The sequence below is a fragment of the Sorex araneus genome, chromosome 1 (genome assembly GCF_027595985.1).
Source record: "Sorex araneus isolate mSorAra2 chromosome 1, mSorAra2.pri, whole genome shotgun sequence".
In the NCBI taxonomy this organism is placed as follows: domain Eukaryota; kingdom Metazoa; phylum Chordata; class Mammalia; order Eulipotyphla; family Soricidae; genus Sorex; species Sorex araneus.
This window is the reverse complement of record NC_073302.1, coordinates 243,097,993-243,118,961: the sequence shown is the minus strand read 5'-3', so window position 1 is coordinate 243,118,961 and position 20,969 is coordinate 243,097,993. Positions and strand designations below refer to the sequence as shown.

At 44.5% G+C, this 20,969-nt stretch overlaps 1 protein-coding gene across 3 annotated transcripts in view; it reads left to right on the top strand.

The window, feature by feature from the left end:
* ATP8A2 (ATPase phospholipid transporting 8A2) overlaps window positions 1–20,969 on the top strand; it is a 651,431-nt gene that overhangs the window by 576,223 nt on the left and 54,239 nt on the right. For all 3 annotated transcript variants that reach the window (XM_055146569.1, XM_004604655.2, XM_055146669.1), the window contains exons 34-35: window positions 2,856–2,944; window positions 11,068–11,172. In XM_055146569.1, the coding sequence (XP_055002544.1) occupies window positions 2,856–2,944; window positions 11,068–11,172 (194 nt within the window). The remainder of the gene's footprint in view (window positions 1–2,855; window positions 2,945–11,067; window positions 11,173–20,969) is intronic.

The following is a 20,969-nucleotide window of genomic DNA, read 5'->3' as shown; positions in this document are numbered from 1 at the left end:
ATTCTGATGACCCAAATAGGGTTATGGAAAGGAACTCAGAAGCAAGAGAAATGCAGCTGGGTATGAATATGGCTGGAAAGACCAACTGTGGCCACGTGGGGTATAGAGAGAGAAACTGCAGGACAGGCTCCGAGAGGCAAGCCCTGCTCAGATGGGGTTGATGAACTAACAAGGTGGTGTGGTCACTGTGCAGTATCAAGAGGGCTGCCCTGTCCCCTCCCATTGATTCAAATCTCCCAGGTCCCTGCTGTGACATTGGTTGTGTTCCAGTCCCTCTGCTCTTCCTAGTCTTCTTTGTAATAACTTAGAGGAAAGCGTCTTATCTTTAAGGACTGTCAAATGGCTAAGATTTTAGGAGGGAAAATACAATGAATGGAAAATGTTTAGTCAAATATTAACTTTGGTGAAACTTTTCCAAGTGGCCCATCTTTCCAGACAAACATTGTGGTTTTTGCCCTAAGTTATCTTCTCAGCTTCTCACTGACATCTAACTTGGCCCCAAAGCTTCATTTTTTAATTTAGACCTTTTGCAACAAGGAAGTCTCTTCAAAAGCTGAGCTACTCACTGCTCTTTCCAGCTTTCCCTCTTATATCTAGAATTGTCTTCTCTCTTCCTCTCTGTTGAAATTCTGACCATCTTCCTTGGCTGAGCCCACTAGCCCACTCAAACTTCATTGAGAAGTTTCTCCACTACCCTAGTCATCCTTTGAAGTACCATCAAATAGGATTGTGCTACATGTAAGAGTCCTTGAATAATACAGATTGTACTCCATGATTTATTTTTATTGGTGAAGTCATTTAACTTTACCAATAAAAATAAATGTTTGAATATACAGTAATTGCACACAGTGGAGGAAGGAGACCTTTCTAAGTAGATCTAAGCTACAAATATTTGTACACTGGGGGCCAGAGCAATAGTACAGCAGATAGGGCATGGTCATGCATGCAGCTAACCCAGCTGTGATCTCTGGCACAACATATGGGTTCCTGAGCATCGCAAGAGTGATTCATGCTTTTGGACCCGGCTGTGGAAGGAGCATGATGGAGGGGCCCGAGGGAGCGCCCTCGGACTCCAAGCAGCCCACTGAACTAATTCCGGCATGGGACCAGAGACCCCACGGCGTGCTGAAGCTGTGGGACCCGGGCATCCCCCAATTCTTTTAACCTGTCTCTCTCTCAACTCCTCCCTCCTGAGCACAGCGCAGGGGCCGCGGTTTTCCTGAGCGCAAAACGGAGACGCCGAGCCTCTCTCTAGGTTTCTCCATCTTATGAGCACCATAAAAGGGTAAAAGTTTGTAGTGATGTTATTTCTGGTTGTACTTTCCCTGGACTTTATACAGAAACCCAAAACCGCACGGCCACGGCCGCGCGACCTAATGTCATCTTAGCATCAGCAATATGTAATGGTTCCTTTCTAATGGGGCGGACTTTTGTGGGAGATCCTAATAGTAAGTCTGTTGCTGAAATATTGAAGGCAATCAAAGTGGTAGCCATCTCACTAGACTGAACTAAGCTATATCCCCACGCTGGCTGAGAAGAAATTTTCTTCTTTCTCGGGAAGAAACGCGGTGTGTCATCAACTACAGTGTGATGTCCATTAAGCAAACAGACCTGGTGGCGTGGGAATGGGATATAAGGGGAAAAATTATGTACAAGGAACAGCGGGACGCTGGTGGAATCTCGAGCCGGAGCCGATACCAGCGCAAGACCTTCGGTTCCAGAGACTGCTTGCAGATACTCTACAAGTCTATCAACTAAGCCAGAGCCCCACGCCTGCTGATGACGGGAAATAACCATCCTTTTCGGTTTTTTTTTCCCTTGTCAGGCAGCGTGGCGATTACTAAAACAGGCGTGAACTCGGTGGCGCGGGGCAAGGGGGAAAAAGAAAAACTATGTAACAAACAGCGGGACTTAATATCTCTATATTCTTAGCAATGGAGAACTATCAAATGCCTCCTTGGCAATAGGACTGCTTTTCTTTTTTGGGGGAAACCCCAACAACAGTAGTGAGTTGTGTGTTGAAACATGGAATGTAATCGAAATAAGGCGTAAACGAAGTGAAACATATCATGTGCAAGGGTTGGGACTGGGGAGGTGGGAGGGGGCGGCAGGTATACTGGGGGGGTTGGTGATGGAAGATGGGCACTGGTGAAGTGAAGGGTGTTTGAGAACTGTATAACCGACATAATCCTGAGAACTATGTAACCCTCCACATGGTGATTCAATAAAATTTAAAAAAAAAAAAAAGAGTGATTCCTGAGAGCAGAGCTAGGAGTAAGCCCTGAGTACCCCTAGGTGTAGCCCACAAACAACCAAACAATATGTGTACACTGAAAAAATCCCCTTTCTGAGGAACTGCATACCCAGAAGTGGCCATATGCACTTCTACATACATATCATGTAGCAACATGATACCACCTGATTTTGACTCCCTTGAAGACATGTACCATAATGTTTTTCTCTCGAATCTCTTCTGAGATTAAGAGAGACTCTTGTGGTTTTATGAATGAGCATCAAAGGATCATGAGCTTAGGCTAAATATAGTGAATGAGAGAAGTCCAGTGAAATCAAGTGATCCCAAACTTTATAGTTTGGTGATGCCAGCACTTCCCTAGAAAGGGCAGTATCCTGATATGCAAGGCTGAAAGGGGGTTTAAAAGCTGATGATTGTGGAGAGGATGTCACCCCTTCAACATTCCCTTGCCATCCCTCTACGGATATTCTTCCTGAACCACCCCTGAATGCAATACTTTCTGTTGCTTTTGTGTTATGGAATGCTTCATAATGATTATACTATATCTCACTGGTTTCAAAAGAAAAATCTCCAATACATGTGTCATTTATATGTCTTGCAGGCAACCATGGTCCTGAGCTCCCCATACTTTTGGTTGGGGTTATTTCTGGTTCCTACCGCGTGTCTGATCGAAGATGTGGCCTGGAGAGCGTAAGTGGAAAATAAAGTAGCCCTAAAAGTCTTACCCAGCTATGCCTTCACTTGTCCTGCACATTCTCCCTCATGCACACAGTCATACGAATGGGAGGTTTGGCCAAAAATTAAAAAAGAAATACTCCTGCCACCTACCAGCAAAGGTTGTAAAGGACAGTGGGTTTGCTATTCATCTGTGCTTCTCTTGGAATTAGAAAAGAAGTGCCTCAAAGAAAAACAAAGTGAAGGTCTATAAGGATGTTACCTATTCTTGAGAAAGAAGTTCTAAGTGCAGACCCATTTCACCAGGTTACTCAAAATCCATTTCTCCTTCCACATAAGCATTCATGCTAATAATCACGAAGATAGCCTGGCATTAAATCCCACACTTAAAAGAAATAACTGTATGGCTGTGTATAATTTCACATTATAAGAATGAAGTGTTCTTCATTTTTCCAAGTACCTCACTGCAGTAATCACTCATATATGATGATTCTAGATCTTTAGTTTTTAGTGCTATGGGAATATCAGTCACAAATGTGGAATCATCTACACGAGTTGAATGGGAAGTGATTCATAGTTTATTTTTGTTGATATGTGTCAAATTTCTGTTTTCAAAATATCTTCTTATTCAGATATAAGTATCTGAAAAACATTTGAAGTAAGCATTGTAAAATAAGCAACTGAATTCTAAGATAATGTAAATATCAATTTCATCCACAAAAAAACCACTACAAGTGAGATAATGTATTTATTTATTTATTTATTTTGTGGAGAAAGGTGGTGTCCTTTTATTTAAAAAAAATAAATGTATTTATTTTGTGGATAAAGGAGATGTCTCTTGTCAGTGGTTGCCAACTTCTCTGAAAATTGAGATTTCTGGATTGGCATTACTTTGAGGAAAGCATAATTATCTGGGGGTCCTGAGGAAAAAAACTAAGATTTTTATCCAAACCTTCCAGGAAAATATATCAGATTTTATTTTTATCTTTCCCTTCTTCCTACACTCAGTGAGATTTGTTCTTGCCTGACAGTTAAGGCTTTGGGGGGGTGGGGAGAGGAAATCTTTATTTTGGCAATATCTTGACAGTAGACAGTACCTAATGCAGAGAGAGTAAGACAATTTTCTAGCACATTGGTGATTTTTCTTTTTGTTCACTAACTTTTGCAACTGTTAGTCAAAATTAAATAATTCCAGTTTCTAAAATGTCTTGATTGGGCAAGACTTCCATTTTATCTGTTAAAACTGTGTTTAATAAATACCTCCCCCCAAAATAAAATGTGAATTTGTAACTTGTTCTTGTACTACATATCCCAGCTAAGGTACAATCTTTCTTCAACTTCACAGGATTATCAAGTTAATTTATCAAGTTAGGTAAATATAATAATGTATTGGCTAATTCAGGTTGCTTCTCAATTTACAATGATTGAGTATAGTAAATCAAAGTAAATCAAAGAGTTATTTGATGATAAAATCATCCATCTTGGGGGTTGGAATGATAGCACAGCTGGAAGGGCATTTGCCTTGCATGCGGCCAACCTGGGTTCAATCCAGCGTCCCATATGGTCCCCCAAGCACCACAAGGAGTAATACCTGAGTGCAGAGCCAGGAGTAACCCCTGAGCAACGCTGGGTGTGACCCAAAAAGAAAAAAAATAATCCATCTTTTTTAATTCAGTTATTTAGGTTAATATGAAAAAAAATGTTGATTATCAAAGAAATTGTTCTCTTGTCTATTTTCTTGTTTTTTTCCAGCACCTTCCAAGCAAAAGTTTCCAGACACACAGAGGCAAATTAGCTTTTCACTCAAACAGGGGCTTGTATTGGGCTTCCCTTGACACTGAATTAATGCCATTTACATTTTAACAAGGATAAATCAAATGACACTGCATCCACCTCCAGCATATGGAAATAGTGAAAGTTGCTTCCTTCTCAAGAAACTTGCCAGCAGAATAGGAACAGAGACAGGGGCTTGAAATGTGCTGTTGGGGCCACGCAGAGGCTGGCTGGTTCAATTTTTATCCTATTGTTCCTCACAGCCAGAAATAGTTATTGTTGAGTGAAACAAGCTCAGAAGCTTCTCCCAAGAAGGGAAACCATGTATAAGCTGCTTTCCTCTGATGAGGTCCCAAATTTTAACGGTAAATTTTGTTTTTTCAAATTTAACTTTAGTATTCAGTATTTTTTTTCTTCCTGCAGCCTGAACAAAAATACGAATTTCAGTTATCCACAGCCACCCACCATTTGGTTCAAATTGCCAAATATTTATTGAAGCATGATGTGCTCCTTGAACTGCAAATAAGACTGATGGTTTATTTATAATATTTTATTTATCATCTTGGTTGTGGGGTCACACCCAGTGATGATTGGGCTTACTCTATTATGTATATATATATATATGTATATATATATAAATTTATTTATTGAATCACTGTGAGAGCAGTTACAAAGCTTTCAGGTTTAAGTCTCAGTCATACAATGATGGAACCCCATCCCTTCACCAGTGCACATTTTCCACCACCAATAACCCCAGTATACCCCCATCTCACACCCTCCCCCTACCTGTGTGGCAGGTGATTTCCACATTAGTCTCTCTCTCTACTTTGATTACATTCAATATTTCGACACCAGACCCACCATTATTATTTGGGATTTTACCCCAACACTCAGATCTGCCAAAAAGGCAACATTAGACAATTTTTTTTCTATTGCTGATTATAAATAGCATATGATGCCATGTGATCTTTGGGATTATGAAATTTTAATAATTAAAACTGGAGGGATTTCTGCCAAAAGCTCCATCCCCATTCTGTGAGGCCCCATGTGTCTCGTCACTGCTGGCCCATACCTGACTGTCCATTGGCCTCTGGAAGATGGTGGCCACCAAACTTCGAGGGGGAATAGGCAGAGGAATGGCACCTTTTCCCACCTGGGGTGGCCCGACACTGGTAACCTAATTCGAAGTCTGGATGCATTTCTGCCAAAAGCCACTGGGTTCCAAGATTTGTTTCTGAGTCTCTGGGATCATGGCCGTTAAGCAGTTTGATCAGTAGCCCTAGGAGCCGTTCGTGGGCGGCGACTCGGGGTCTCTTTGGGGCAGGTGTTGAGCTTACTCTTGATTTGACTCTGCACTCAGAGATCAATCCTGGTGTGCTAAGGGGACTATGGGTTGCAGAGAATAGAATCCAGGTAGGCCATACGCAAGGCAAGTGACTAATCTTCTATAGTATGTCTCCAGCCCCTGTTGGTTTGGTTTTTATTTAATTTTTGTGTGTATATGGTTCTACGTATGGAACCCAGAGTCTCACACATACATGCAAGCACTCTAGTGCTGAGCTACATCCACCCAGCCTCCAAGAACAATTTTCAATGAAGTGAGAATTAAGACACCACAGAGCACGTTCTGTGATAGTGTTACTTTATTGGGAGCTTGCCTCAGACCCATCTGAAGGACTTTTTGATCTGAATTTTAGTGGTTTTTTAATTCCAGCACTAGACAGACCTGCCTACTAACATGTGTTTCTATGAAAATTTAAGAAAGCAACTCGCTCCATCTTTCTGCCTTCCTTTGCCAAGTCTCTCTCCCCTTTCAGGACCTGGACCTGAAAAGAATCTGAATTTGGTCCTCTTTTCCCCTGGAGTCTATCAACTTTCTGGTTGAAGATCCAGTGTTGGACTATCTTGAATCCGATTTGGATCCCATAAAATACCTACTGTCATCCCATTGACCAGAACTGGCATGAGGGGCCAAACTAACACATCTTTTATTAAAATAATTGATTGATTATATGCGATACCTGGCTAATGAGTATTTTTATTAGAAGCACAAGGTTTAAATTGCCCAGAACTATTTTAATATTCTCTCGCTTGTTCTCTTCCAAAATGTTTACGTATGACAGAACGCTTAGGTAAGCTGCCATGTACTTTAACTCAGCAAGGAGAAATTTGTTAGTGTTGCTTTATAAAAAGAATGTAAAGCCCAAGGCCACTGAATGCACGAACCCGTCTCCTTTTATCTGCCTGTATCTCCCGTACTCTCAGTCATCACACAATACATTCAGCAATTCCAGAATGACTTCATTTCCTGATTATAATCCCAGCGAGGCAGTAAAATGGAAAGAAAAGGTAATAAGAAATTTCTGTATACAAATGGGCCTCAGTTGAAAGTAAAAGACTTTCTAACCACACTAATTGCTTTTGAAACCCATTATACCTACATTTTTCTCCACTGTTAGATGTGAATTTCCTTTTAATTTGCTACCTCTCCCAGTAAAAGAGAGAGTTCAGGAAAAGAGGTTCAGAAATCAGCAAAATATAAAAAGTTCAAGATTCAGGAGCCAGGGGTGATACCATAATGGGAAAGGAGCTTGCTTTGGATGTGGCAGACCCAGGTTTGAGCCCCAGAAACCCATACAGTCCTCCCAACATGCCAGGAATAATCCCTAAGCAAAGAAAGAGCTAGAAGTAAACCCTGAGCACAGCTAGGTATGGCCCAAATAACAAGAAAAAAGAAAAGTTTAAGATTCTGAGTCAGTCTCTTTCCTTTCAAAGTCTGCAGTAACCCAGAGTGAACATTAGGCCAGTCCCAACATCACCAACAATTGCTTATTGGTGGTTCGGCACCTCTGCCTGGTTCTTCATAAGAGCCTGGTCTTTATGTGGCATTAGATGAAGCCAGCTCCTAGGCAGAGCTCTTAACAGGAGGAGTCGATATATTCAAGTCATGATTCAGAATAAATCAAACTAGGGTCTGGAGGGATGGGATAGGAGGCAAGGCATCTGCTTGGCCTGTGACTATGTCTCTGCAACTCTGGTTCAAATCCATAGCACCACATATGGTTCCCTGAGTGTGTGTCTGCCAGGTATGACCCCCAAAGCCCAACAAACAAGAATAATCATCAAGCCAAATCCACACCATGGACGAGAGGGGTCCGAGAGCCTAAATTACATTAGATTTACATTACATTGCTAGCCAGTAACTAGTGTTTGAAGATGGGCCTTTGAGACCTTTAAGTCTTGGGTTTTAATCAGTTCACAAGAGGACTTTGGCAGGGGAGATTTAAGAATTGTTTGTCTGATGGAGGCCCTGTTAGGTAAAGGTGGTGAGGAAACACTTGTAAATTGACAGCATCCTTTCTACTCCAGGGTTGTTTGCAGGGAAAGTAACTGTAGCCCGTGTAATCATTCTATGTTCTCCAGTGCTCAGTGCTCAGGTTCTCAAGCAAGTCCATTAGAACACACCTAAGGGAATACTATAAAATTGCTAAGTAACTCTTGGATTCTTTCATAACTTTATCTGCTTGCAACACAGACACAGGGCCAGGTAGCATGAATATGCTCTGATAATTTCCCACAGAGGCAATATTGTGACTGAGTAAGGACCAATAGCTACAATGTGGTGGGTCAGATTTTTTTATAAAGGGAAGGGTGATTCGGGCAGGGAATAAGTTCTAGATTTCAAATGATGAAGAGTCTCCTTATCTCAGCTTCTTTTCACTGTCACTATATTCGCCCATCCCAGAAGTACCCCCCCCCCAAGGTTGTCCAGAGGTTACTGAACTCTTCTGCTCTGGAGGGCAGATGGGGAGGTGGGGAGTCTGAAGGCAGGGTGGGTGATGTGGTGGGATGGAAACAATTTGTAAACATGTGAGCACATGTTTATTCTTAAAAACTAGCCAGACATCGAGAGGATGGGGGTCTCTGTCCCCTCAGGTGAATCAGATAGAGATTGAACTTGGCACACAGTTATTACCTTATCAATATAGCCCCATAAGCCCATGAACTGAAACATAAAGTTTGAGGCACAGTAAGTCAACATCATTGAACAGTGTAAATTTCAGCGTCCTCTTAACTCTCTTCAGCAAAATGTTCAACATTTCCTTATTTGCTGTTTCAATTAAAATTCCATCGTCTCTGCTTTGAACTACGTACGTTATCGCCACAGAATGGCAGGACACTTTTGATGTGTTGAAGGTATTATGTGTTAGAGCTTTGGGGTTCACTTCCCTTGTTTACTTTGAGGGGAGGGACTGGTGGGCTCACACACAGTATCTCAGTCCTAATAGTCCATTACTGATTACCTCCGAGTGTTCAGGGATGACGGGGTAATATTATTTTAACAGACTTTCTTTCTGGAAGGTGAAAGTGGGGCAGGAATCTGTGATTCCACTGAAATTACCTAGTCTTCAGAATGTTCCCATTATTGATTTCGACTTCCTTACTCAGATGCTTGATTTTTGTTCTTCTCTCTTTGAGAGAACAGCAGGATCCTCCCATGTTTTTCTCTAGGGATCAAGTGAATGCAGAGCTTGTCCTAAGATGGAGACTTGCTTGATTTGCCAAGTAATGAATCCTTTTTTATCCCCTCAATCTGTACCTTTAATTGGTGAATTCCCTTTACTTCATGGACTTAGGTTGTTTTTCAACCAGCAACTCTGCCTTTAGTCTGAAGATTAGGAGGAACTTGATATCAGCTAATGATGTGAATGTTGTAAGGCATTGCTCTTGGTTTCATTGCACAAAGGCACATGTAACTACATCTGGTGAGAAACTTCCGGGCTGATCTCTTGAAGACCAACTTGCTTCCAGTTTTCTCAGCAGTCGTTTCACATCATGAGATACAGCTCTGGAGGACCCTAACTTGTCTCTGTGAAGGAAGGATGGGGGTACCTGGGGATGTGTGTTGACACCAAATTTTAGGTCAAGGATTTGGCATGAAGAACATGAAAGTGAGCAAAAAAAATCTCACTTCTGGGCTGGAGAAATAGTATAGGGTAAGGCCAACCTGTTCAGTCAGGTTCAGTCCCCAGCACTACATACGGTTCCCCGAGCCTCCACCCAAGAGATACCTGAGCTCAGAGCCAGATGTGGTCCCCAACCAAAGAAATAAAACCAACCTATTCCTGGGATCAGGGAGACAGCCCAGTGGCCAGAGGTGCAAGCTCTGTATGACCTGAGTTCAAACCTCAGCACCGCATGCCCTTCTACCAAGTGCCACCAGGTGTGGGCTTCATGTTTTCCATCACCACAGGGTCCACACTTCCACATCCTCAGGCCTGAGCACTGAACTATTTCTAGCAGCAGCAATGGGATCCCCTGAGCATTGCCTAGGAACCCTCCTCTTTCCCCAAATCCCACTTCTGCTATAGCCAGGGCTGTTTTTCTACTTTAAGAAAGAAAAAGGGGGGGAGGTAGTCAGCTGACACTGGGCTCCTGATCACAGGAGGGGCAAAGAACCAGCTGGTGTCCTCTCTGGTGATGATTTAAAGCCTCTTCAGGTTCCACATTGAAAAGCTTAGAGACAGGCCCATAAATATCCACAGGTCCCATCTTTGATCTGAGTGACTGGATCCTTCTGGGCCAAATCCACTGAGTGTCAGTAACAAGGGCTGTTACTGTTGTTTTCTTCTCCACGTCCTCCACTTCCTCCTCCTCCCCCTCCCTTGTCATTTGTCATCATTTCCTTCTTCTTCTTCTCCTTCTCCTTCCCCTTCTCCTTCTCCTTCTCTTCCTCCTTCTCCTTCTCCTTCTCCCTCTCCTCCTCCTCCTCCTCCTCCTCCTCCTCTTTCTCCTCTTCCTCCTCTTCCTTTTCCTCCCCCTCCTCCTTCTTCTTCTTCCTCATCCTCTTCTTCCTCTTCTACCTCTTCTTCCTCCTCCTCCTCCTTCTTCTTCTTCATTGTCTTCTTCCTTCTTCCTCTTCCTCTTCTTCTTCCTCTTCCTCTTCTCCTTTTCCTTCTTCCTCTTTTCCTCTTCCTCCTCCTCCCCCCTCATCTTTCTCCTCCTTCTCCTCCCCTCCTCTTTCTCCTCCTTCTTCCCCTTCCCCTCCTCTTCTCCCTTTTGAAAAATCTTTGTGGAGGTACTGTGATTTCTAATACTGTTGTGAATACAGTACTATGATTGTTTCATGCATATATCAGTCCAACACACAGCAGGTGTGGTAGATTCTGATGGTCTGTGCATGTTCTTCCTCCCAGAGTCTGACATTGGTACCCCTGCCACACACACAACTGTCCTGTGACTTTCCCCTGAGGGCCAGACCCCTACCTCAATCTTGGTGAATAGAGTTCTAAAGGGACATAACGAATCTCTCTGACAGGGCTAACCCTATGCCCTCCTCTCATTCCCTTCTCTTTGTAACACAGAGCCAAGCACACCTGCAGGAAAACGCTGCTGGAAGAGGTGCAGGAGCTGGAAACCAAGTCGAGAGTGCTGGGGAAGGCCATGCTCCGCGGCAGCAATGGGAAGAGGTGAGTGTCTGCAGGGGGCGTTCCCTGCTCCTGCTCTCAGACCTTCCTCTGTTTTCATTTTCTTCCTTTTGTTCTCAGTTTTCCAGCAAGAATATGGTCTGCTCATTTCTTCTGAGTGAACTCACAGCGAGATCTTAACTGCACTCTGTGGCAACATAAAATCCCATTTTCTGGGTCCTTAAGTCTACCTGGAGTTAAAGTTGGGCTGTTTGGGGTGGAGAGGGGGCAGGTATGGACCAGGACAAATCAATATACATATAGCAAATAGAAGTGGTAACATTATTCTCACACAATGAAAAATATGTTCCAGTTTAGCAGTGTTGCCAGATTGTTTAAAAGCTAGTTCATAGGAACCCCAATCGCTCTATGAATGAATAAGTACAAAGTTGACATGTTGAACAATTAATGTCCTAAACTCTTCACAGAAATCTTGTCCAAGTCCTCTTCACTCACTTCTGGAGGCGGGGAGCGGGGGTGGGGGTGGCGCACAGGGGTTAGTTAGTTTGTTTAATAAATTACTACTTTCTTCTGGCACTGAGAAAGTTCCACAGAAGCTAACCCTCTAGTCCATGAAAATAATTGTGTGGCATGCACTTACTTCCCATGGAGCATACACCTCCTCTCCAGCTGGGTGTGTGTGGAAGTTAATCACGTGTTAGAATGTTATCAGACCTCATTTGGTCAAAATTTAGTAGAAGATAAACGGGATAAAGAATGCTGCAGGGTAATCGGATGGCAACAATTCTATGGAAAGTCTGAAAAGTAGGTGCTCACCTCCACTAGAAGTGCTTAGAAGAAAATCACTAGCTAACTGATAATAAAATGGAAATCATTTCAAATGAAAGTTAGAAGGTTCAACACTTCCAGAAATTAGATACTATGTGTTTTTTATATTGTTTGTTTGTGCCATCTCTCAAAGCAATGGAGATATTGCTTTATTTTTTTTTCTTTTTGGGTCTCACCCAGGGATGCTCAGGGGTTACTCCTGGCTCTGCACTCAGGAATTACTCCTGGCGGTGCTTGGGGAACCATATGGGATGCCGGGGATCGAACCCGGGTCGGCCGCATGCAAGGCAAACGCCCTACCCGCTGTGCTATCGCTCCGGCCCCATACTGCTTTATTTTTAAGGAAAACTCATTCCTACAGTACTAGAAATATTATTTGAAATAACTTGTAGCTATTATAGGAAAAGTGTTGCAGAGTATATTGCTGAAGCTTTGGTTTTATGTGTTTCTATTTCTTATTTTTCAATAAGTGAATCTGTTAGAATTCATTGAACAGTCAAAGTGTTGGTCATCATAAAACATTATCAGCTGACAAGAAAAAAACAAGCCTTAAAATGATGATTTGAGGCCAGATCAAGGTCTATGACAGATCTGTGTATGATCATTACACAGGGGAGCACATGGTCAAAGCCTGAGATGGGGTTATTTGATTCATTAGATATTTGGCACCTATAAGATTCTCAAAATGTTTTAAACCTCAAAAATAATAAATAAATAAATCATATACATGGATCCTAAAAATAGAGGGAAGCCACTCAAAAGGGAAGTCTCTGAAAGTTTCAGAGTACAGACTGCACACTAATCTTAATAACTGTTAAGTTTAATAAACACAGGAAGTTTCATCAGAGTTGAAAACAACTTGCAGGCTTTTATTATACTTCAAGAAGGAGCAAATAAACAGTATTGCTGAAAAAGCATCCCTCATTTCTAAGTGAACATTTCAAAGCAAAAGTCCTAAAACTCCTTTCAAAGCTTAAAGAGTAAAATGTTGACAGACTGTGCCTTAACCACACACCCTACCAGGCTTGCTCTAATGGGGTTGGGGTCCCCTGGCATTGAGGGGGCCTGAAAACAGGCCTGGCCCAATGGCACGTTGACAAGAGCCCCTCCATCTGGCTTGAGAAATCAAGACTGACCACACATTGAGAAAACGGGTGGGAAACAGGACTTGGAGGATGTGCAGGATTTGGAAGACGGTAGTGGTGAGGAGACATTTCCTACAGAGGAACGACTGTGTGAAGGCTCCGAATGGGGTTCAGGGGAGAAACCCCACTCTTTCCGTCAGATCTGGAGGCCACATTTGCATTCTGTTTTAGCTTTTGACTTGCTGCCTGGCCTTGGGAGTAGAAAGAGACGCCGTGTTTCAGTAATAGAAGAAAGAATGGGGGCTGGAATGATAGCAAGGTGGGCAGGGCATTTGCCTTGCACGCAGCTGACCCTGGTTCGATTCCCAGCATCCCATATGTTCCCCCGAGCACTGCCAAGAGTAGTTCCTGAGTGCAGAGCCAGAAGTAACCCCTGTGCTTCACCGTGTATGACCCCCCCCAAAAAAAGAAAGAAAGAAGACAGAATGATGAACATGTGGGGCAGGAATAATTTGGAGTTTCTGAAACAATATGGGACCCCACAGCCTTTGACCTGACCCTTGGCAGCAATGCCGTCACTGCCAGTTTTCAGCATGGCGTGTGCCACTTGGAGCTATGGGCTATCTTAGAAGCAACTGTGAACCCCACTTTGCTTGGGGTGGGGGATAGCAGAAGTGAAACTGAGGACACTGGTAGTTGGAAATGTACACTGGTGGAGCAATGGATGTTGGAATGTTGTATGACAGAAACCCAATCATGAACAGCTTTGTAACTAACTCTGTATGTCATGGAGAATCAACTAAAAAAAAAAAAAGAAGAATGTCAGAAGCAAAAGAGATAGTACTGTGGGTAAGGTGCTTGTCTTGCACCCTGCCAACCCAGATTCAATCCCCGGCATCCCATATGGTGACACAAGCAACAACAGGAGTGATCACTAAGCACGAAGCCAGGAGTAAGCGCCCTGGGCATCACCGTTGTAACAACAAAACAAAACAAACAAACAGAAAAGAATGTCACTGTAAATTTTACTTATCCTAGGGAAATGGTACAGATGGTAGGATGCTTGCTTGCCTTTCACACGGTCAACCAGGGTTTGATCCCCAGCATTTCATATGGTCCCCTGAGAACTACCAGAAGTGATTCCTGGGTACAGAGCCAGGAATAGCCCCAGAGCATCACCAGATTCGGCAAAAAAAAAAATAAAACAAAATGAACAACAACAACCCAAAAAAGCTCACTTATCCTACTCAAAGTTGACAGACCACAGAGATAGTACAGAGGTTTCGATGTTTGTCTTGCACAAAGCATAGCTCTGGTTCAATCTCTGGCACTGTATATGGTCCCCCAAGTACTGCCAGGAGTGATCCCTGAGCATCACCAGGTGTAACCAAAAAAACAAAAAATAACACTACAAATTCCCTTTTAAATGTTCAAATGAATAACACATGACAGAGGTTGTCTGTGTGTGTGTGTGTGTGTGTGTGTTTCTGCCTGTTACATTTTAAAATAGCTTTTCTCATCACTTTGTGTCTATCACAACGTGGTCTACCTGATGGATTGTGTGAAAGAGTGTATGTACGCTCACTCTGGTTCTGCTGGCACCCCTCCCTCTTTCTAGCCCCTGTGTCCTGCCCATTTTTTACTGAGTTCCCCGCAGAAGATAATTTGGGGACGCCACACCTTCTACCGTTTTGGCTGGGGGTGGGCGGCATTTGTTTTTCTCTCTCCTAATTACTCCCAGATTTTCTGGGTGGTCCATCTGCAAAATAGATAATGGAGGTGCCCTGCTCTCTGCCAGAGACGCATTTTGTCCAGCCTGGCCTTTGGAGAGCGGCCTCACAACTGTTCCTTGATCACCTTTATTTGTGTCTTTTACACCTGCCTAAACTCTCTGGAATTCTGGTGCTGGGGTGCATGGGGGGCTGTGATTCAATCCCCCGTTTCCCACTCAAGGGTCTACAGTCTTCTTTGGTGTGAGACCCTGAGTGCTTCCGTGTTTCCTCACACTTTCCGGCTCCTTATTCCCCATCCCCTGTCTGGTGCTTTTCACTTTGGTATCTGTGTAGCTAGGGGTCTGGCACTCAGAGGTGCTTACTGAGGACCAACTGCACAGATATCAGCATATGTCAGCAGAGTGGCAGTGAGGAACATTCAGCCAGTGCTGGTCCCGGAGCCTGGTATCCCAGCGCCTGCCGAGGCCTCAGCAGCCCGCAGAGATAACACAGGCGCTCGTTGGGCCTCCACTCAGCAGCTCACTTATCTCAAGACTTAAAAATAGCACAGGTAGATTCAAAGAGGGAGCAACTTGGGCGCTTCAGCATCACGCACCCCACGCAAAGATGAACAGTAGAGGCAGGTTGTCCCCCCAACCCACCATGGCCCATGGCCCAGTGTGCCTTCAGTGGGGGCAAAGCGTCCACCCTGCAGATCTCCTCAGTGCGTCTAACCAGGAAACCTTTGCAGCTCCTTTTTGAAAACCTTCTTTGGGCCTGTTAAAGGACATCTGCCAAGTCATAAGGCCCAGGTCTAAGTCAATGGCAAAGACTCTAGCACGTACCCTTAGGAATGTACTCATTGGGGCTGGAGTGATAGCACAGCGGGTAGGGCGTTTGCCTTGCACCTGGCCGACTCGGGTTTGATTCCCAGCATCCCATATGGTCCCCCAGCACCACCAGGAGTAAGTCCTAAGTGCTGAGCCCTGTAACCCCTGTGCATTGCCGGGTGTGACCCCCCCCAAAAAAAAGAGAAATGTACTCATAAGGAATGGAACAAAAAGTCGTAATGCCTTAATATTGAAAACATGCTTTAGTGCCAAATCACGCATTGAGAGGTAGCTCGGTATCCACAGTGTCCCTCTGTGCCCTCAAGCCATACAACAAAATAACATTTACTTCATGGCATCCAACTCCCAGACTGTTCCACTGTTCAGTAAATTTCCGCTAGAATTCTCTCCACGTGCCTTCCCACTTTTGCATTGACAAATCTGGCTTGGCAGAATTAGCCTGCCATAATTTAGGCAGAAATAAGCCCATTCCCCTGACTTAGATCACGACAGTGAGAAAGAAAGAGATGGAAGAATTAGATATCCAGAAAGGTAGGCTGAAGAATGGTAAGATGTGTTGCTTCAGGTAATGAACAGAAATGTTTGTCTTGATTTTTGTTTGTCTTTTTCTCTTTTGCTGTCTTTTCTTGATGAAGCATTTCTCTTGGTGTGTTGTACGTGTGCCTTAGAGACACCATGCACATGTGAATATTTCAGTTGTTCAGTTGTTCAAAATACCTCCACCAAAATCATCTTCCTAGCAGCCTTTATCCTGAGATTATTCTGACACCAGGTATAGGCTACTCTATCGTTATGATAAAATCTTACAATTTTAAGATAATAAAATCTTGTTATTTTGTATTGCCTTTAAAAATTGGAAGTAAGAGGAATAATCTTTTGTCTTATTGTTCTGGTGAGTTTTCCTTCTCTTTATTCCCAAAGTGGGCTGGAGCAATAGCACAGTGGGTAGGGCGTTTGCCTTGCACAAGGCCAACCTGGGTTCGATTCCTCCATTCCTCTTGGAGAGCTCAGCAATCTATTGATAGTATCCCTCCCGCACGGCAAAGCCTGGCAAGCTACCCGTGGCATATTTGATATGCCAAAAACAGTAACAACAAGTCTCACAATGGAAACATTACTGGTGCCTGCTTGAGCAAATCGATGAGATGACAGTAATACAGTGATTCCCAAAGTGGGCCTCATATAATTTTTCCCCCTAATTGAAGACAATCTGTCCTTGATCCACATATCTTTACAATAATAATTTAAGGAGAGAACTTAAATGTCATGTAAAGTAACAGACTACTTTCCCTTAAAGTGTTTTTCTTCTGTGGTGTGGGTTAATGGTGTTTTGGTGCTTCAGAGGCCACAGTGAATCAGAAAGGTGAATGAATTGGCTGATGGTGCATCTAGTGTTCCAGTCATATTTGGTCTTGAGTAAACAACAAGGAGGTTCTTGTATGTTGGAGACCTTCTAACTGTTCATCACAGTTAGTGGAGAGGGTGGCAGTGGGCCTGGGCTGGTTTTCTCCAGTTCCAAGGTCAAAGAGTTCTAGCCGCTACCCCTGTCTTTCACCAACCAGGTGGAGGGTATTCTCTTTCCCCTAAGTGCTTTCCCTGAGTAGGTCTCATTGCCCCCGGGAAATGCAGCCTGAAACTGAGACTGGGGGGTGACCTGGCAGTGAGCTATCACCAGATCTGCCCTTTGGTTTTATGTTCTGATGCACTGGGGCTCTGTGACCCCAGAGGCTGAACTCGCACACACCATACAGGCAGAGTCCAGACAGCCTGGTGGCCTCTTGGGAGACAGGAGGGAAACTAGATTCACTTCTCCGGGGCTTACCTTTCATCCAGGCTTCCTCTGCTCAGGCAGGGCTGGTGATCCGAGAAGTGCCCTGGAGAGTCATTTGCCACAACTAGGATACAGAGTCTGGAAGACACAAGCAAAATTCAGGAACAAACAAAAGCTCAGTCCTCCACACCTGGTGATTAGCACCAATGAGGTGGAAAAAGCACAAAGTCCCTGTATCCACTCTGCAAGGAGCACCCATCTCACTGTGTGTCTGTGAGTCTTACATAGGATTCCTCTGATCATCAAACAAGTATTTAACAGGGCTGGGAAATGACTCCGTGGTGCCAAACCCTGCCTTGTGTGAAGCAGGGTACCTGCAGCACTGGCATCAGGAAGACCCTGGCACTGAGTCGAAATAGCACCCACACTGCAGCAGAGGGTACGATAGCTGACAAATCTGTGAGCTCCAGAGCCATGCTTGTGGAACCCTCCATGAGTCATGTGAATACCACCACCAAAGGCTTCGACCCCTAAGGTGTGCATGAGCCCTCCAGCTGGAGAGGCAGTCCCTAGCAGGAACAACAGCCAGGATGCCAGCGTTGGAACAGCATCCCTTGCAGCCACAACCATGTCCACAGAGGGAAGGGGGCGAGCATGTTGGAGTAGCTGCTAAGTACTGTCACATCTCCCAATCAGAACTGGTACAACAGCTGAGTTAAAGAGGAACCAAAGCCAGGACAAAACTCCACCAGTTTGATTATAGGTTATTTCTCTAATTGTGACTTTATAACACTTTGAGAAACAGGTTTTAAGGGGTTCAGAAGAGGGACTCCAACCCAGATCCCTCTGGGCCAAGCCATGGAGTGGTAGAAGAATTTACCAGGAGACAGTTCAGAGAGAGTAAAGTCAGTTTACTGAAAGAAAGTCCACAGGTCACACAGACACTGCGGAGGCCTCCAAAGAGTGAGGCCCGTCTAGCATTCCTCCTCCTCCTCCTCCTCGTCATCATCATCATCATCATGTTGATCGTCGATTTTCTCGAGCAGTCTCAGTAAGGTCTCCATTTATCCTAGCCCTGAGATTTTAGAAGCCTCTCTTTACTCATCCTTCCCAATGGTGCCTCATTAGAGGCTCTTTCAGGGTCAGGGGAATGAGACCCATCATTGTTACTGGTTTTGGCATATGAATACGCCATGGGGAGTTTGCCAGGTTCTCCCATGCAAGCAGGAAACTCTTGGTAGCTTGCCAGGTCCTCCAAGAGGGAGAATTAGGCTATAAGATGTCTTGCGCACTTCCGGGAGCTTGGTTTTATAGTCTCCGGATGTTGATATTGATGGGATTACACAGCGCCGGGGGCAGCTTCTGGGTGTGACTGCCTAACTACTGGAAAATGGGGGATCTGGGCAGAACAGGTCCAGTCCCGTCCGAGCAGGCTTGGAGATCTCAGCCCCGGGTCCTGCACACCTGTGTTCCTCTGCCGGTTCCTTCATGCATGAGGCTCATCTGAACGTGTGGAGAGCAGCCTTGAGTATAGCTATGGCTGAGTTCCAGAGGACTTTGCTGTGGGGGCTCTGCTCAGGGCGGGGAGAGAAACTCAACCCCCCACCCTCCGAGGGGCCCTAGTGAAGACAGCCAGGCGCGGGGGCAAGAGACTCTGCCTAGCATTTGTAGGGGACACAGATTATCTGGACTGCTCCAGGCAGGAAACTTCTACCTTGTACAGATTAGTTAGTCCTAAAAAAGGAGGAGGAGACATAGCAGGAGACATAGACCCAATTTGGGGGGGGGGAGTAAATTTAATATAAAATAAATAAAATAAATATTCAAATATTCAAAAGTAAATTAAATATAAAATATTCCAAGCAAATCACATAAAAAGCATTTTAAAATGCATACAGTATATTTGATCAATTATGAAATGTACTGAGCCCGTCATATTAAGATAATTTAAAAATATAGAATTTTTGCCTATCCCAGGAAGGGAGTAGTGCGGTCAACTCTAGGAATTTTACTTGTTTAGTTTGGGGTTTGGTTTGGGGACCACAGCCAGTGGTGCTCAGGACTTATTCCTGGCTCAGAGATCACTTCTGGCACAGCCCAGGACATCATATGGGAAGCTGGGGATCAAACTTGGGTCTGCTGCGAGCAAGTCAGGCATCCTACTCCTTGTACTCTCACTCAGCCCCAATTCTAGGAATTTTGGTCACAAAGGCATAGAATACTTGTCTTGCTGGGCCAGATTAATAAGGTAGGGGCGCCTAGGCCTGTGCCTAGAACTGTGGGGCAGAATGGCGCAGTGGCAGTTCTCTAGAGCCTACTGAGCACAGCGGATTATCTTAGCAAAGAGCCCTCACTCTGCCAGACCTTTGAAATGGAGGTTTAAGCTGGGCATCTTTTTCTGTTTGGGGTTTTGGGTGGGGGAAGAAAGCAAGGCGGTAGAACCTGATGATGCTCAGGGGGTTCTGCTGGTTCTGTACTCAGGACTTGCTCCTGAGAGTGCTCGGAGGGCCATATGGGGTGCGGGGAATGAACTGGGTCACAGCATGCAAGGCCAGCACACTATGCTCTGTACTATCTCTCCATTCTCTTGACATCTTTTTAGGGAGCTTTTGCTAGGCAACTTCAGCTTTTCTTTTCCCTCTTCATATTAACTGTTGGCAATGCATGTCTTCCCTCTCCCTAAAACATTTGTTAGTTCTTTATTAGTGAAAGGGATAGGAAATTATGCCATCATTTTGCTGAGCTTCTCCTGGCCAGGTGGCAAGTATCTGCTTCCAACACCTGGTTAAGATTTATTTTACTTCCAGCTTCATTTTTACCCCACTGCTGTGACATGAGGCAGAGGAGAGAACAGATTGTAGACAGATGGACCCAGGTTGGATTCCAGCCCCTGCCACTTGCTGAGCTGTGTGACCTTGGCAGGCTTAATAATGTCTCTGAACTTCAGTTTTCTTATCACAGATTTGCCTTGAGATTCAAAGGAAATCATACATATGAAATCCAGATTGCATGTGCCTACATATTTGGAAAATATGTGTCATCCATGTGTCCTCTTCCTTTGAAGCTAAATAATACTCATGGACCCCTTGGACACTTAGGGACTCCCCCAGTGCACTGAGAGACAAGAGTACCACAGATTTTCTGGTGTGCTTCATCAGAATGCCCCTCCTTCCAGACTGGACAAAGAACAGAGGGCCTACACTGGGCAAACCACAGTTAGTTTGGAAATGGGGGTGTAAGAAGAATTCAAAACTCCAGCAGTTTCCCAAGTCAGTCTTCGAACCTGGACTTCAGCCAGCTCTCATTTGTGAAGAAGGGTGAACCAGACAGGCTGTCTCCCCACATCTGTGTCCTCTTCCCCAATGTGTCCTTCTGAATCACCTCGTCCATACCTTCCTCGGGGCTCCTCTGTTCCCCCCAGGTAGCAGGTTGTTTCCACCTGCTTCCCTTCGAGCTTCCTGCCTGGTGGGGGTCCAGGCCTGAGTGTCTCTGGGTGATCAAGCCACCTTCCAGCCCATGGCTAGTCTCTGTCACTCCACACAGCTCAAAACTTTGTGGTCCTTATGGGGCAGGAGCAACAGTACAGTGGTTA